The sequence below is a fragment of the Apis mellifera genome, linkage group LG11 (assembly GCF_003254395.2).
Source record: "Apis mellifera strain DH4 linkage group LG11, Amel_HAv3.1, whole genome shotgun sequence".
In the NCBI taxonomy this organism is placed as follows: Eukaryota; Metazoa; Arthropoda; class Insecta; order Hymenoptera; family Apidae; genus Apis; species Apis mellifera.
Window position 1 is genome coordinate 5,290,522 of NC_037648.1, and position 19,406 is coordinate 5,309,927.

Genomic DNA, 19,406 nt, shown 5'->3' on the forward strand with positions numbered 1-19,406 from the left:
ATTATTGAAACAATTATTGATCTACGATAATGTTATTTTATTATTTTTTGCAATTTAATGATGCAATATGCAAATGAGTGAAAGAAAAAACTGATATACGATTGAATTGAAAATAAAATATAAACATTCTAAAGTAATGATCAAATTAATTAACCAAATAAACAATAGAAATATAGATTACATGAAATAGAAATTTGAAAATAGGAATTTAATAGAAATTTTTAAAAATAAAAAAATAAAATTTTCAATAAATAAAATACAATTAAAATTTGATTATTAGACGATCATTATAATGAATAGTTATTATTAATGATTATAATTTTAACAATAATAATTACATTGATTAAATCATTCCAGAAAATATAGAAAAATATTAGAATATTAATTATAATATTGACTATTTTTCAGAATGAAACAAAAGTTTCTATAAATTAATTGTATCATTCAAAAATTATGCTATCTATTTCTTAATCACAAAAATTAATTAAAGAAGAATAAATAGTTGAAATTTAATCGTGAAGATTAATATTTGATCATCAGATTTTCTTAATAACAGTTATTTGTTTATTAATTGAATCTTGAAATGATTTGTAGCATAAGTAAGCATAAGTAATCATAAGAAACATATCAGAAATCTCAACTAATTATCATGTTGAAAATTTTCAAGCTACTTCTTTCAAGATAAAAAGAATATTGTTCAATAATGTCTTACTTGGTCGCTACTAATTGACTAGCATCGTTAATCACTCTCGATTTAAATTCGTTCGTCTTTTCATCATTGACTTTTTGGTATAAATTTGCTCCTCTTTTTTTCTTTCGTTCTTTTCTTCTTGTAAAATTTGCAAATAATTACTTTTAACGAATCCAACGAAATCACTGGAAAGTGATTTTTGATTGTATTATCTTGTTTGAAAATTCTCAACGAAGCAATTATATAATTTGATATGAGAAAAAAATAAATTGTTCAATAAAAATAAAAAAATTGTATGTAAAAAGAACGATTAAAAAAAGAAAAAAAGAAGAGAAAAAGAAGACGAGGATTAACGAATATTAAATGGACTCGAGGAGACTGAAATCGCGACTGAAATATACATTTTCATCGATGAGAAAATATTTATATAAATATAGTTTTATAATCGTTATGACAATACTCGCGAGACAAAAAACGAGAATAAGCAAATAAGTTATGAGAAAACTCGAAGAATACGTGTCTCCGTTTAATGAAAATCCACGATACAACTTGTAAACCAAAATGCAATCTACAACTATTCGCAATTTAATTACAATCTTCATAAAATGAACACATCCGTTTTGTGGAGAACTTGCAAAAACTTGAAATGATGAACATTTGTCTCAAATTTATTTATGTAAATTTTTTCATGTTCGTTATTTGATACTACTTCGAACAAAGTAATACTTTTTTAAACAAAATTTTGCCGTGATTTATTTATTTTAATGTAATGTATTTTTTCCAAGATTGTCATACTAAGTTATACTTTTAACGAACACGAAAAAAATGATCGAAAAAGTCACTTTAAAAGTCGCAAAAATTTTTTCTTCATAGTTTTGTTTTCTCTCAAGCAAATATTAAGACACGAATTTATTTGAGAGTAAAAATCTCGAGAGAGATTCGCAAGAATATTGCTCTCAAATGAACTCATGAAGAAGTTTTATCAAGAAAACCATTCTAATCTGTAGAACCGAATTCAAAATACGTTTCTTTTTCTTTTGTTTTTTTCTTAGTTTTAATATGAACAACCACGCAATCTCGCGATTATCAGACTAGACCGCACAGTCGACCGAGATTTTCTTCGGTCCAACACGCTTAATATTATTCTCGCTTCGTTTTTACACATGCATACATATACACACTCACACATACATAACGGTACGTGTAATTCCCGTCATCTCCATATATGTACAGAATTATTTACAATGGTATACAGATTAGAGCGTGGATCGATTGCTCGTTCGGCCACGCGGTAGAGGAGATAAACATTGATTGCACCTCGCCGGTGATAATAATGATCATCGATTCACGATCGATCGAAGAAGCATAGCGATCGAGCAGTTTGTATTATTAGAAAAAGCATCTTGTCTAACGAATACAATATTTCGTGATGGTTACATAGTATATACCCTGAAGATAAACGAAGGCAGCGCGATAGTTAAATGTTTTTCATAGTTTTAGTTATAGTTATTTATGTTTTAATTTTCTTCCTAGATGTCACTTCATTATTCCCTCATTTGTTATTGTATATTTTTACAAATCGTTGATCGTTTTATCAAAAATTTCATCATTAATTTTTATAACAATATTTTTATTTTTTTAATTGTTATGTTCTTTGATTATTTTCTTATTAATGGATAAACATAATAATGCTTTTCCTATCAAATATTCATCATCAACGAATTTATGATTTCCTATGAGCATTTCTCAAGCAATAAAACATAATACAAATAATTTATTTATTATAAAGAGAATTATCACTAGAAAATATTCAATTCTTTAATTTTTTATTTTCCTCCATTTTACATGACGTTCTGTTTCCGAATCTTTTTCAATTACGATCGATCTTTCTATAATAACAAAAGAAGACTATTTTTATATCGAATTGTCTCATGACCATAAATGATTGCTTTCGTAAATTCTTCTCTCAATTTCTTCTACTTTTGTATCTAAATATCTTTGATTTGACTTGAGTTTCTGACATCATGAAGGATTCCTGGAATACACATCTTTTGCTTCTATCTCCATTGTTTTTCGCCTGTCATTCGTTCAAAAAATGAAATTGAAAAGGACACAGGAGGTTCTTGGCTTATTTAGGATTCTTTGGTTTTTTCGCATCGTAAAAGAGTCGATAAGCGAGAAAATAAACTGAAAACAAGAATCGCGTTTCTTATGCTTCCAATCCACTTCCCCTTTTAAATGGACAGATTTTTAATCTCGTTCTTGTTTCTTTTTCTTTTTCCGCTCTTTTTCATTTCTTTATATTATTCAACGGAATGCGCGTTTTGTGGTTATCGTACTTAAATGACATGTGAGTTCCGAAAATGGAACAGAGGTATTTCGAATCTTTGGTTTTTTATAAAGAAAATAAAAAATAATAGCGCTCCAGGGGAAGGGAACGATTGATTAATATTTTACTTTTGTCTTCTTTTTTAATTGATTTGCTTGTTTTCATTTTGAAATTTTTTTTAGAAAATACGTAAAAATTATACATAGAATTAATGAATAATTTTAATTAATTTTAATTAATTTCTCTTTATTGTGTTTCTTAAACATTTTTTAATTCTTTGGAATTAATTTTATATGTTACGAAGGATTGTCTGCTCTTTTTCTTCGCTTCTTCTTTTTTTCTTCTCTCATAGTAATTACAATTATTATATTCAACAAATTTATTTTTCTATGACTGAAAAAGTATTACGTGTCACGATTCTTGGAACATTTGTCTTTCTTTTGTTTTTTCAGTTTGTACTGATAATTAATGTGATCAAAGTAGCTAAAATATTAATTCCTCGACTTTCTTTGAATTTTAATATTAGTTTTAAAAATTTTACATGTACGCCAACAATTAGAAAATTATTTTCTCTTTGTTTCTGTATTATTTCTTACGAAAAACTTTTTCTTTTTAATCTTTGTTGCGTTCTCCATACATTCACTTTATTATATAGTTTATTTGAAAAATCTCTTGACATCACATCTCACGTTACTAACATATTCTTTTTCATTTAACATAACATTCACTTATCCATTTCCTAAACTCTTCTCAAATCTTCTCAAGTATAATAATTGTTCTCTTTCACGTTTCAGATTCACAAAAACAAACTTTTCCATTGTTTATTTTTAGTACACTTCAATTCATAAATTATTTCAATTCATCTTACACAACACGACAAAAATGTTTTTTCATCATCTCTTTTCACTTTACGCTACAATCACCATGGAATCGAGATTTTTTTTTTTTCATTCTTCTTTTTCTTCTTTTCAAAACCTCTTTAATAATTTAAAATTTATTCCTATGAATATTTGCCAATATTTATTTCAATTATTTCTTCAATTACTCGTCTTCCGTTTAGTCCTCTGTGAGTATTTTTTTTTTTTTCTTTAATTTCTTCTGTATTAAAATTCGATATTAGTCAGCTTCGCGTTACGAATTTCGCGGTTGTCCATACGCGAAGCTGACCTCGCGTCATGGATAGTCTGGATGCATGAGATTGTACATAATTGCAAAAATTGTGCAGGCTGCATAGACACCAAGCGCCACCCACCAGAGAAGTTGCTCGTGGAGACGTTGTTCGAAGTTCTTTAATACCAGCAAGCCGATCGTGAGACCTGCTAATGCACCAGTCAGATGTGCCACATAAGAAACAGGGGGACCCATTTGCTCAGCCGCATATCTATCATAAATCGCGAATCCCACGTCAGCACTTGCTGAAAACAGAAATCATTTCTTTATTAAATTTGTTTATTAAATGTTATGATATATGATATATTTTTAAGTTATTCTTAAATTATTATTGATGTATATCATTATTTATCATTAACATTTATAATATATTATCTATAATAATATTACTAATTATGTGATGCGAGAAACAATAACATATATATGTAATAAATTGCATAATAAACAAATTAATTTATTTCAATTTTCAATAATTTTTTTTCTTAACACATTTTTAAGATTTTTATTTACATTTTTATGCAATAAGATTGTTAGAGATAAGAAATGTTATATTTTAATAAATTTCTGCGTAAAGAAATGATTCGACTAATGATATTAGAATTTTTGAATTTTAGATTCAACATGTTAAGGGTTTATGAAGCGGTCGGAAAACCTGGCCTATGTTTTCAATAGTTCGAGTATCATTACGAAAATAATGAAAATTATTTATGAAAGTATATGGTTTCCTAACGTTTTCCAAATCTCTAATTTAAACAAAGACATCACACCAATGGCTATTTCACGAGTCACATTTGTATGCCATGCGATGGACCATGTGGGAGTAAGCGCGAAGCGATCGCTGCGACCATGCGAGGGCCCATTCTTCGAAATTGTTTTCCAACGCGACCATCGATCCCTCTCTGTGTATTTTTCCCAAAAAGCAAGAATTAAAGGAAAAACCCAGGACTGCGATAGTCTTATAATAGAATTGATATAAAAATATAAATGAGAACAGATAGAATTCGATGACAATATAGTGCATCAAGATATAGTTAGAATCATTACAGTTAGTCGCAAAGAATCAAAGTATCACTATTCATTCACTCAGAGCTCATAATCTAAGGAATATACAGTCCTATGATAGTAAGTGATCCCTCGAGCAGTAACATCAGCTTAGGCATCCCATTTGTATTGGGTTGGCAACTAAGTAATTACGGATTTCAGTTGAAGTTGATGATGACCTAATCAAAGCAATAATCGATTCGTCACAGTACAACTCGTGAGATTGCAGAGAAGCTTCATGTATCACGTACATGCATTGAAAACCACTTAAAACAACTTGCCTATATTCAAAAACTCGATACATGGATTCCTCACGAAGTGAAAGAAAAGCATTTAACGCAACGCATTAACAGCTGCGATTTGCTAAAGAAACGTAATGAAAATGATCCATTTTTAAAAGACTGATAATTGGCGATGAAAAATGGGTTGTTAACAACAATATCAAGCGGAAAAGATCGTGGAGCAGGCCACGTGAACCAGCTCAAACAACATCAAAAGCTGGTATTCATCAAAAGAAGGTTTTGTTATCAGTTTGGTGGGATTACAAAAGAATTGTCTATTTTGAACTCTTACCATCCAACCGAACGATCAATTCTGTGTACATTGAACAACTAACGAAATTAAACAATGCAGTTGAAGAAAAGCGGCCTGAATTGACAAATCGAAAAGATGTTGTATTCCATCATGACAATGCAAGGCCACACACATCTTTGGTCACTCGGCAAAAATTATTGAAGCTTGGTTGGGATGTTTTGCCACATCCACCATATAGTCCTGACCTTACACCATCTGATTACTTTTTGTTTCGATCTTTACAAAATTCCTTGAATGGTAAAAATTTCAATAATGATGATGATATCAAATCGTACCTGATTCAGTTTTTTGCTAATAAAAACCAGAAGTTTTTATGAACGTGGGATTATGATGTTGCCTGAAAGATGGCAAAAGGTCATTGATCAAAATGGGGAACACATTACAGAATAAAGTTATTTAGTTCCATGAAAAAATTGTCTTTGATTTTCTAAAAAAAATCCGCAATTACTTAGTTGCCATCCCAATACAATATTCGAAGTCAACAATTTCGACTTTACAACGATATGCATAGAAGGTGAGAATTGCTAATCATTAATATTTCGACATATATAACATATATAATTTCTTCAGAGTTTTAATATTACGAATCAATATCAATTATATGCTATATATCCCAGATTATTAACAATTTTGAATATTAAAGAAAGGCATTGCTAATATACAAGAAACTTTAATATATGTATAATTAAATTATAATTAAATTAAATTAATAAATATTAGTATATAATATTATAATTATATAATAAATTATACATTAATTTGTTTTATAATATATTAGATAAATAAAAATTTTGTTCATTCTTGTAATGTTGTTTTTTTAATAGTTATAATTAAATGAAAACTATAGATATTGTACTTCAATAATATACAAAAAATATTTCTATGATATAACTTATATTTATACAAAAAATTGCAATAGAAAAATATAAATACATATTGTCCCATTAATAAATGTCCCACAATAATAGGCTTCAAATAACATTATTTAGGCAAAAAAAGAATGAAATTATATATATACTTAAAATTAATGAATTATGTACGATCAAATATTTATAATTTTTATAATTATCAAAAATCATTTATTTGCAAAATATATTAATTAATTAAAAAAATTGATAGAAAAATGTATAAAATTAAATTAAGTGATCAATCGATAATTAAATTAAATTAAAATTAAAAATTAAAAATAATTTTATTACATAAAATTAATAGAATATTTATATATCTATCTATATTAAATATATTAAATATTAATATGATTTAGAAATTTATTATCAGTTTTATAATTATATAATTATTGTTTTTATAAGATCGAAAATAAAAAATAAAATATATAATTTTACATTAATGATTGCAAATACATTAACATGCTTTTTTAAAATGAAGAAATATTTTTAAAATAATAAGACCATAATTAATTATAAATTGAAAATATTTAGGGATATGAAATTCTATATATGATAACTTTTCTGTCATCATATCTTTTTTTCATGATATAAATAATTAATAATTATTTACTTACTGCTTAACAATTTATTTACTTTATTTTAACATGATAGAGAAAAAAAAGATTATATTGCATTTGTTGTTTTTTTTTAAATTCTATTTTATTGCAACAATATGTGGAAAAGATAAAGCAATATAAAAGTATCCATACAATTGAATTAAAATAAACTTGAATGAAAAGCATATTTTATATATTTTTTAATCAAAATAATATAATAGAATATTTATAGTTTAATAAGTAAATTTTTATATATGTAAAATAATAATATATATATTGTTGAATAAAAATTGGATTAAATTAAATATAAAATTATATAAAAATTATAATATATTATAATATAATTATAACGTAATTTTAAAATATTTAATTTAACATAGATTTTAAATCTTAAAAAATTATCTTATAAGTTTTTAATATAATGATTAGTGAATAATTAATGATCACTTAAATTATGAACAAAATGAAACGAAATAAAAAATAAAAATAAAAATTGTCATAAAAATATATTTTAAAATGATATATAAAATATATTTTAAAGAAAAATATATAAATTATATAATTTTTTAATGTGAGGATATAAATGTATATTAATTTAATTATAAAATCTTTAATCTTTAAACCTTTAAAAATATTATATGCATAATTGTTTTTAATTTTTTAATGAAAAGTTTAATCCTTTGCTCATCGAAAATTTTGATCAGTATCTTTACCACATTTTTGCAATAAAATCAAATTTTATATTTAAAAAAAAAAGATTATAAAAATTTGTGGTATACTTTTTATTTATGGTTTATGTATTATGATATATTATATTACTATATATTTTTATTCTATAATTATTAATGAAAATAAAAGTAAATTAACAATTTTTATGATTAATCTCACCGTAGCGATAATACAAAGGATTAAAATCCTAACATCTGAATTTCATAAGTATAAAATGCTCTCTTAAAAAAGAAATAATTTAAAAAATTTATCTAATTTTCTAAATCTTACCGATTACGAAGATGCCTATTAATCGAACAATGCCGAATTCCATGTTATTATAATTGAGAAGAACGTTTGCTAGATGAGCTGCAAGAAGAGCATAAACACCTCCACTGGCGCCGACAAGATACACATCCGTGTCAAACACTGAAGTACCCAAGGAACCTGAATATAATAAAAAAAAATTTTGTAATCCTGTACTTCTAATTCATAATAAGAATATAAATTATGATATAATATTATTTACAATACTAGAATGTTACGAACAAGTAAGTTAAGAACAACAATATTGAATTATATACATTCTTACAATTATTATTAAAGATAACAATATTATAAATTGAAAATTTTTATTCCATTTCTCACAACTTTTTATTATTATTCTTTTTTAAATTTCGTTTTTTATATATTAATATAATATTTTAATTATTTTTCATTATTATCATCATCCTAAAATTAAATTTTCTTTTTTTGAATAGATTAATAATATGATTTATTGGAATAATATTGATTGTTAAGATCAAAATATTTTGATGTTAAAAAATAATATTTTCTTATTTTATAATATTTTTAAGAGTTTTAGACAAGAATGTGAAACATTTTAATTAAATTTCTCTTAAATGTTATTCTGCGTAGCAATGAAGAATCATTTTGTAGAAAATGAAATTTTTTTGCCAAATCAAAATCTCCAAAAATTTTTAGGACAATTCTAAGGAACATAAAGAATGTGATAATTATATAAAATTTTAATTAAATGTAAAAAATAATTCTTTTTAGAATTATTAGGAAACTTTTAAAGAAGCGTAATTGAAATGTTATGTTTATTCAAGAATTATGTTTATTCAAGAATTGGCGCAATTTTCGATCATATACGAACTTTTATGTAATTCAAATACATTATGTAATTCAAATATCAATGTATTATTCAAAAGTTATTTGTATCATAAAATATTCTTTATTTTTTTAATTTTCTTCAATATAAATGCAAGAAAAATGCTGAGTTTATGAAGAAACACTTTCTTCGTATTTTTCTACGCACGAAACAAGTTTGTGTACGTGCTATTTCACAAATGCAATAAGCAATATAATGTAATAAAAAATATATCATTCACATATGAAGTAATATTCGTGTAGAAAATTAAAGTAAAAGTAGAAAATATAGTGAAAAATTATTATAGACTGTGAAATTTTAAATATTATTATCAGAAAATTCACGAATTTAGAATGAATATAGTGGTAACTCATGATAGTGAATATATTTCAAAATAACAATACTACAATAACAAATAACAGTAATATGATTGTATATTCTTTTGTCAAAATTATTCAAACAGAAAAATTTTCGAAATCAGAAAAAAAAAGAAAAAGGAAAAAAATTTATAAAGATTATGCAAATATTAATAAATATAATCTTAATAATGATTTGAAAATAAATATATAGATAATACAAAATAATGATTTGAAAATAAATATATAGATAATACAAAATAATAATAAATTTTAAAAATTTTATAAGTTTATAATATAAAAATTTTATAATATAATATAATATTGGGTTGGCAACTAAGTAATTGCGGATTTGTTTTAGAAAATCAAAGACAATTTTTTCATGGAACTAAATAACTTTATTCTGTAATATGTTGCCCATTTTGATCAATGACCTTTTGCCATCTTTCAGGCAGCATCATAATCCCACGTTCATAAAACTTCTGGTTTTTATTAGCAAAAAATTGAATCAGATACGATTTGATATCATCATCATTATTGAAATTTTTACCATTCAAGGAGTTTTGTAAAGATCGAAACAAAAAGTAATCAGATGGTGCAAAGTCAGGATTATATGGTGGATGTGGCAAAACATTCCAACCAAGCTCCAATAATTTTTGCCGAGTGACCAAAGATGTGTGTGGCCTTGCATTGTCATGATGGAATACAACACGATTTGTCAATTCGGGCCGCTTTTCTTCAACTGCATTGTTTAATTTCGTTAGTTGTTCAATGTAGAATTGATCGTTCGGTTGGGTGGTAAGAGTTCAAAATAGACAATTCCTTTGTAATCCCACCAAACTGATAACAAAACCTTCTTTTGATGAAAAACCAGTTTTTGATGTTGTTTGATCTGGTTCGCGTGGCCTGCTCCACGATCTTTTCCGCTTGATATTGTTGTTAACAACCCATTTTTCATCACCAGTTATCAGTCGTTTTAAAAATGGATCATTTTCATTACGTTTCTTTAGCAAATCGCAACTGTTAATGCGTTACGTTAAATGCTTTTCTTTCAGTTCGTGAGGAATCCATGTATCGAGTTTTTGAACATAGGCAAATTGTTTTAAGTGGTTTTCAATGCATGTACGTGATACATGAAGCTTCTCTGCAATCTCACGAGTTGTACTGTGACGATCTGAATCGATTATTGCTTTGATTAGGTCGTCATCAACTTCAACTGATCCGCAATTACTTAGTTGCCAACCCAATATTATATTTTATAATATAAAAGTTTATAATATAAAAATAAAAATAATGGTTTTTAGAAATAAGTTTGCAAATATTTAGTAGAAAATAAAAAGACATTGAAAATGAATGAGTTTTTAATCAATCTATACTTATAAATATATATTATTCTGAAAAAATCAGTAGTACAACATTAAAATATTCTTCTAAAATCTTAATTTTTTCGATAGTGCGATCTTATATGTTTAATCAGTTTTAAATATATCCATTTTATAAATTCAGCTTTCTTTAAAAAATAAATAGTTATATATGAAATTTTAAGTAAATATAAATTTAGAATCAATATTAAAATAAATAAAATTAAAGAAAATATTATTTATGAAATAAAATTCGAGAAAACTTATAATTAAAAATAGATTGTTTTTAATGTCAAATTACTTTAAATTAAATTGTTAATTAAATTAAATTAAATTTAAATAAATTAATTTAAAAACTTTTATATATTTTTAAAAATTCTTTTTTTATGATTTACAATATGAAAATGAGAAAAATTTTTATATTATCCTCAGATACTGACATTTTTTAATAATCTTATTTTAATTCAATAATAATAAGTAATAATCGAAATAATTTTATTCAAAGAAATTAATGTAAATAATGAATAAAAAAAATCTAATATGTAATAATAATGTGAAAAAGAAAAATGCAATGCTTATATAATTTTTTTAGTCGATATAAGATAATGGTATTAATATTATATTATAATTATAGTATAATTATATTATATTATAATATTTATATTATATTATAATTACTAATTATATTATAATTATATTATAAAATATAAATATTAAATTTCAAATTTTTTGTTTAGTTATTCTCATATCGGAATAAAAAACATTGAATTCAAATGAAAGAGATAAAGATTTTTCAACTAAAGCTTCAATTGATCTGTGAATTTCAAATTAATTCATTAATGATTTTCTTGTATATGTGAAGATAAGCAAATTTATGTGTAAAAAACACATTCAATCTTTTTAATTTGAAATCTTATAGGAATGTGTTTTGATTTGCTCCAATGAATTTCGATAAATAGACATCGAGTGTTATACAATAATTTAGCTATGAATTTAAATAATATATTTGTACCATAAAATGATATATTTATGGATTTAAAATTTATTCGAGATAAGTTTTTGTTAAATAAAAAATTACATAATACATATATTATATTGTATTAAATTGAAATTCATTTGAAATAATCAATTATATATAAAAAAATAAATCAGTACATTTATTTTCATTGAGGAGCTTTGCTATAAGTGACATTGCAATATGGTACTGCCGTGTATTCGGGTGAATATTCTCGCTTTATCTAAAACTTAAAATATTTATAACTATAATTAAATATAATACTTTATCGAATATATGTGTATATATTTAACATGTCAACTTTTTTCATCAGTTTTGATGTTTAGAATCCACCCTCCAAAGATATCATATTTTTATGAATATATATATATGAATATATATTATAAATATAATATCTATAAATATTATATTAACATTATATAATGAGTTATTTTAAATGATTGCCCTTATTGACTTATTTTGTATAAAATTATAAAATATTTTGTAATAGAATTAATTGAATTTAATCGTTTTATAGATTATTTATATTTCGATATTATTTACATGTAACTTTTATTAGTTATTAATAATAATCTAATGATAATTTAAACATTTTCGATAAAACTAGTTTTAAATTTTAATGTATTATTGTCATTTTATGTCTTCTTTACAAGAACAGAGCAATAAATGATTCTATTATTAAAGATAAAAAAATTTTTACTATCAAAAAAAAAATTCGATTCTGAAAAATTTTACAATAAGCATCTTTCTATTTATATTCTCGCCATAATAATTTCATAAAATTAAGTTATCTTTTCTATAAATTTACATATATCATCATAACATTCGTAATAATCTATTTTATTATATTATGAAATAACTTTCAAATCCAATTATAAAATTATTTACTACATTATTAATTTAAGCAGCATTATTCATGTTTCAGTCAAGACTATATTACATATAGCGGTAATTAACGAGTGTATCGTTTTGGAAGTTCCATAGGGTAATGCTACTCACCATCATAAACCTTGTAAACTATCTAAGCATAGAGTTTCCCTCAGTTAGAAATCGGATATGTGTTTCTGCAGCAAGGAAACGTAGTTTGAAATCAAATTGGTTACCATCCATATTTAACTAAATTAGTTATTCTATAATGAATTAATTTATAATAAAATTTAAACGAATTAATTTATAATAATGTTCGAGAAATTTGACAATTTAGAAATTAGTCTATATCCATTGAAAAAATTGTGCCATCGGAAAATTCGAATGTTGGAAAACTTTATTTTTAGAAAGCGGGACCGCTTATTTTTATATTAAATTATCGAACATTTTTGTCGCTACGTGTAATCCCTTATGGAATTGAATATAAGAATAGAAATTGCAAATCGTTGAAAGAATTTAGTTTTAAAAATATAATTTTAAGAAGGAGAAAATAATGAAATAATCACTAATGAATTTATCTTTTTTTTTTTAAAAGAAAGTGTCACTTGTTTATTCAAGTGTAAGCCGAGACAAAATGATTTTATTTCGGTTCAATGAATTATTACTTTGAGATGAATTTAGCAATTCAATAGAATACAGTTTTATATAAATTACAACTATAACATAAATTGGATTGAAAGTTTTTTTACATTGAAATTTCTCGAACTATTTTATTACATAACAATATTAAATTTGTTCTTAAATAATATTATAAGAATGAAAAATTTGTATTGCATAATATAATTTTTTTTTATATTATAAAATAAAACTGAAACATGAAAGAGATATTACATTATTATTTAAATTATTGTTATTATTGTTATTTTGACTGATTTGTAACAATATATAAATTGTATATGTGCTCATCGACTTAAAAAATTTTGAAATACATATATTGTTAAAATCAGCATTTTAAATAGTTTTTTTCTATTATGGTCGGTTTTTGAGATATTCATTCAAAATACAAAAATTCTTTCATTTTTTTTTCTTATGAAAAATCTCAAATTAATAAAAAATAAAATAATAATATTATAGTCATTATTACAATAATGTGACAATAACAAAATGATTGATTTAATTTTTTATCATTTCAAATTTGTATTTTAAAAAAATTAAATGCTTCACATTAATGAGCATTAAAAAATAATAAATAAATATTAATCTTAATTCTTTATTATAATATTAAAATTTAGAATAAGTCATTATCATTAATTAACAAATACTTAACACTGCAGTTAATAATGATAAAATAGTAAATGCGGTAATAATAATGGCTGGTTTTAATATACGGTGCGTTATCATGTTACATTTAAATATAGATAAATTTTAATAATTATAATTAAAATTAAGTTGCTGTAACAGTCATCCTAGTCAGGTCCCGTGAGATGAGATGGTCCACAGCCTGTATATTCATAGATTATATCAATAAGACAACATTTGTTTCTATAAAAACTGTTTATCTTTCTTCGTGAAATTTGAATCTCAATAGTTATTACATTAATTTTTTTCTATTTCAACATCATTAAACAGTAATTAAAAAATATTATTTTTTTATTTTTTATATTTATATTTAATAATTTCAAGATAAAAAAATTTTTTTATATATTACATTATTTCATTTTTTATTTAAAAATAAAATTTTAACATTCTGGAAATTGCTTTGAATTTCTCTGGGATGTCATTTCTGTTTATTTGTAAATAATGATGAAAGAATATTAATTTATATCGATATATAGAATTAAATGAAAGAAAAATTCTTAAGCAGTAGAATTACATATTAATTTCTTTTAGCGATTAAAGTTGTTATTATTCTTAAAAGATTTTTATAATTTCGCATTTTTATTTTTTTTATAATATATGTATAACATATTATATATACATATATATATTTTATAATATATTTTTTATTATGTAATAATACCTCTTGTATCTCTTGTATCTGGAATATATATAACAAGTGCAAGTATTAATTATAAATAGCAAAAAAAGTTAAGAATGTACTTAAATTCTATGGAAACATTGTATATATGTATATACACTATCGAAGATTTTATAATTGATTCTATCCAATTGATAAAGCCAGCATTTTAATTACATATATGCATGTATCATTTATATAATTATACATTATTCTAAATGATATATACGAATAAAAAAATTATTTATATGATTATATAATAATATTATATAAATTATGTAAATTATATAATATTATATAAATATTAATTAGTTAAAAATCAATATTTTTTTCTAAATAATAATTTATATTTTAAAAAACAAGAAAGCTACTTTTGCTTAGAACATCTTTAAACATAGAATATATTTTTAAACAAAATAAAGTATCCATTTTCGTATTTTATTGATTTAAATAATGATTTGATTATTGATTAAAAATGTGTATTCGTTATATATTTATTAAATAGATTCTTTTAATATCAAATTTTAATTGTGTAAGTTAATATTTATTCACTTATCAATATCATTTAATAATTAAATGATATTTAATTTCTATTTTCTATAAGAACACCATTTAAGTAATTATAAATATATATATTTAATAATTAATAATTAATAAAAATTCGTAAAACATAATAAGTTTATTCGTTTAATAAGTATATTTATTCTTTTTTAAAATAACTCTTTTGTTTTGAAAAAGATTGAAGTTTTGGTTTTCTTATTTAGATTACATGAGCAATAATTGAAGCAAAAATATTAATTTTTAATAAATAACAAAAAAATGTCCGTAAAAATCCGTTTGACTTTTGCTGAAGTAAAAAAAAAACAAATATTTATTTGTTTGATATAAATATATCATTATTTAAATAATAATGTATTTTTTGATATTAAATGAAAAAAATTCACATATTTTTTTATATAATTTTTTTTATAAATAAAAAAGAAATTATTTCTAAATGAATGAAGCATTATAATGAAGCATATAATATAATAAACATATGAAAATGCAATAATTTACATACGTAAGCACATTTAATTCGTTATTGTATTAATGACATTTTTAAAAAGTAAATAAAAAGTTATTATTTATTAAATATATTCGAACAACATTTTTATTTTTCATTGATAAATTCATTTTAAGCATGAATAGTTTTTTCAGTGCTTTAAATTTAATATTTCTGTAGCAACAGAATTATTTATATTACTATCTTTTTCACATTATGATCCAACTTTCATTTTTCTATCAATAATTTTTCTAAATATTTTGATATATCAATAAAAAACTAATTTTTACTAATAGTTATATCAATGATATTATGCAAATTATATTTGACGCATACTAATAATTGACTAATAAATGAATTTTAAAAGAAACAAATTGAAAAATACGTTTCAATCATTGAAAAATAGGAACATCATGAATATTTTATTAAAGCTATGATTATGCCAAAATCATAATAACGAATTTTTATTGCATCTCGTTTGTTCTTGCCGGAATATCACGAATGCTATTACGGAAGTTATAGACATAAGAAAATGGCATTTTAAAATTTTCTTATACATGTTTCCTTTATGTTTGGGGATTTTGCTGTAGATGTGAATCATCTGAAAACCGATTCCTGGAAGAAGGAAAATGCAGAGAAAGCGAAAAAAAATAAAGTGGAAAAAAAGTTGCAAAGATACCCAATATGTCTCATATTGGCTAAGATAAGAAAATAAAGTGAATTTCATTTAATTATAAAGTGAATACTAATTTAGCAAGTGAGTACAACCATATCGATGCATTCATAAAGAGGGACATAGAGCTAATAGAGAAATCGAGGAATAAAGAAAATAAAACTTATAAGATCCGCAGATTAATATATTTTAAGCTTTAAAGCAATGAAAATTCCATGAAAATTAAACTTGAATGAAATTTATAAAAGAAATTAATTCTATTGATTCCATATCCAATCAATGAATGACCAATTTCGATTTCCTATTTTCCTTTTTTTTTTGCTTCTTTTTTTATTTCATGAGAAAGTCATACAAGCATATTTTTTTCTTATCATTGTTTCGTGTTGAATTGAAAGAGACAAGAAAACGAATTTCCACCAAGTTTTCGACGAAACAGAGAAATCAATGGCACATAAATAGTCTATGACTTGAGGAAAATGAAAAGAGAATGTATTGGTTGTCATTTGGTACTCCTGATTTAATTATTTGTAATGGAAAATAACATAAGAAAAGGATTGTATTTTTGAAAAATTTTATTTTGTAGAGATTGTATTTTTAGAGATTATATATTTTTAGATATTATTATGTGATAAATAATTTTCTTTATTTAATAAAGATTGATATTTTTTAATTAGAATAAAATTTTTTTAGAGATTATTATATAATAAATAATTTTCTTTATATAATAAAGATTGATATTTTTTAATTAGAATAAGAAATATACATTTTTGCAAAAAAATAATTTATATTTTGATAATGTAAATATTAAAAAATATTAAACTAATAATAAATTTATTAAAATGAATAATATTTTTGTTTGTTGTATGGTAATATGCATTTTGAAAAATATAAAATTATTATTAAATTATATTAATTGTAATGATATAAAAAACAAGAGACTATCAGAGTTTAAATAGGTCAATACAAGATTCAATTTTTTCAGACATTGAAAATGAACGAAAATTATTATTATAAATAATAATAAAAATAAAAATTTTTTGGTTAGAATTTTTTAAATATCTTTTTATTATTTTATCATTTAAAGAAGATTAATGTTTAAATGACTAAAAAAATATTATTTTAATTTAATCATATAAGAATTATTATAATATATAAAAGAATTATTTTTTTGATGGATTTAAAAATATATTTATATTTAATTATATCATATAAAAGAATTAATAATTATATAAAATTCTTTAATAGTTACAAAGAAACAAACTTATTTTTTTTTTTATATCAGATTACTATAGATTAGATTATTACTATAATTCTGAGAATACAAATATCTATGTTAAATTATTAAAATGAAATCTTTTAATTTTGTTAAGATTTAGAAACAAAAAAGTTCTTTGACGAGAATATAAATAAGAATATAAATAGAATATAAATAAAAATAATATGAATTTGAAATTTTTTATAAAAATATAAGTTTTATAAATAAATTATTTTTACAAAAGATAATGAAACAAAATAATAAAATTGATTTCAATTTTATTTTTTATTATTTATATTTATATATTATTTATATATATTTTATTATTTATATACCATATATTTATATTTTATTTATATTTGTATTATATTTGTGCATTTATATTTTATTTATTATATGTATAAACAATGTAACTTAATACAACATTTAATGCTTGTTTATATATAAATACAAATAAACCTATTATTACATTAAATTTAAAGATATTAAAAGATATTAAAGATATATATACGAAATTAATTATATCAATAAATATACAAAAACTTTTTCAATGAAAATTATAACAGTATTAATAAAAAAGAAAAAACTAAAAAAATGATATAATTTATAAATAAGTAAAGTAGAAAATATTGAAATATTAAAAATATCTTTAAGTAACAAAATTGATAATGTAATTTTTAAAAAATTTCGATGTTATAGAAGTATAATAAAAATGATACAAATTTTCTAAGAACAGGTAAAATAACACGATATATGCATTTTTATTTTCTCATGATCAATATAGTAACACTATATGTTTATCATGCCAAATGTCAAAATTCTAAACTATATTGTATCGGTATAAGCCAGATGCGACCAGGATTATGAAAGTGATACTAAAAAGGAGTGGAATAAATGAAGGTTGAACATGAAGAGAGTTTTCGATGGTGTTATCGAAATAATACACTCTGAATATTTTTCATCTTTTATATCAGCTTTCCCCTCTATTTCTCTTGTTTCTTCTCTCTCTCTCTCTCTCTCTCTCTCTCAATTCCATTTTCTACATTATTTTTTTTTTTTTGCCTTTTCATTGTTCTATTTTTTCGCTTAATTTTCATTCCTTTCATATAAAACTTTTACTCCGTCTTTTGGATTATTTTACCAATATTGCCATTCCCATATTCTATTTTTTTTTGTACCTTTTAATAAACTTTTTTGTGGTTTCTTTTCTTTTTTTACTATATTATATTTCATTGCTGCAATAATCGAATATTATATCAGATGTATTATTGACTATGTTTTTTTTTCTAAAAGAATTGCTTTCGTTTTAATATTTTTCTTTTATTTTGCTCGTCGACAAATTTTCTATAAAAACAAGTTCTAAACTATCATTGTTCTTCATTTATTATTTAGTTTTATATTTTCATTATTTCTTCATTCTTTATTCTTTAATTTTTGATTTTATTTTTTGTTTATTTTGTTTATTTTATTATTATCTTTGTTTTTTTTAAAATTCTTATAATAATAATGAATTATAATTAATAATGAATATTTTGTTATTTATTTATTATCAAATATTGTTTCTATTGTCTTTAAAATTTTTTTTCATTGCTAATTCTATATTAATTGATATTACAATAAGATGTTTATA

General features: G+C 22.4%; 1 protein-coding gene across 2 annotated transcripts in view; it reads right to left on the reverse strand.

Annotated features, from left to right (window-relative positions):
* Positions 1 to 1,550: 1,550 nt before the first annotated feature.
* LOC724287 (protein rhomboid) overlaps positions 1,551 to 19,406 on the reverse strand; it is an 869,734-nt gene continuing 851,878 nt past the window's right edge. For both annotated transcript variants that reach the window (XM_026443982.1, XM_026443983.1), the window contains 2 exons: positions 8,329 to 8,484; positions 1,551 to 4,435 (listed from right to left, as the gene is read on the reverse strand). In XM_026443982.1, coding sequence (XP_026299767.1) covers positions 4,194 to 4,435; positions 8,329 to 8,484 — 398 coding nt within the window. In that variant the 3' untranslated portion in view covers positions 1,551 to 4,193. The remainder of the gene's footprint in view (positions 4,436 to 8,328; positions 8,485 to 19,406) is intronic.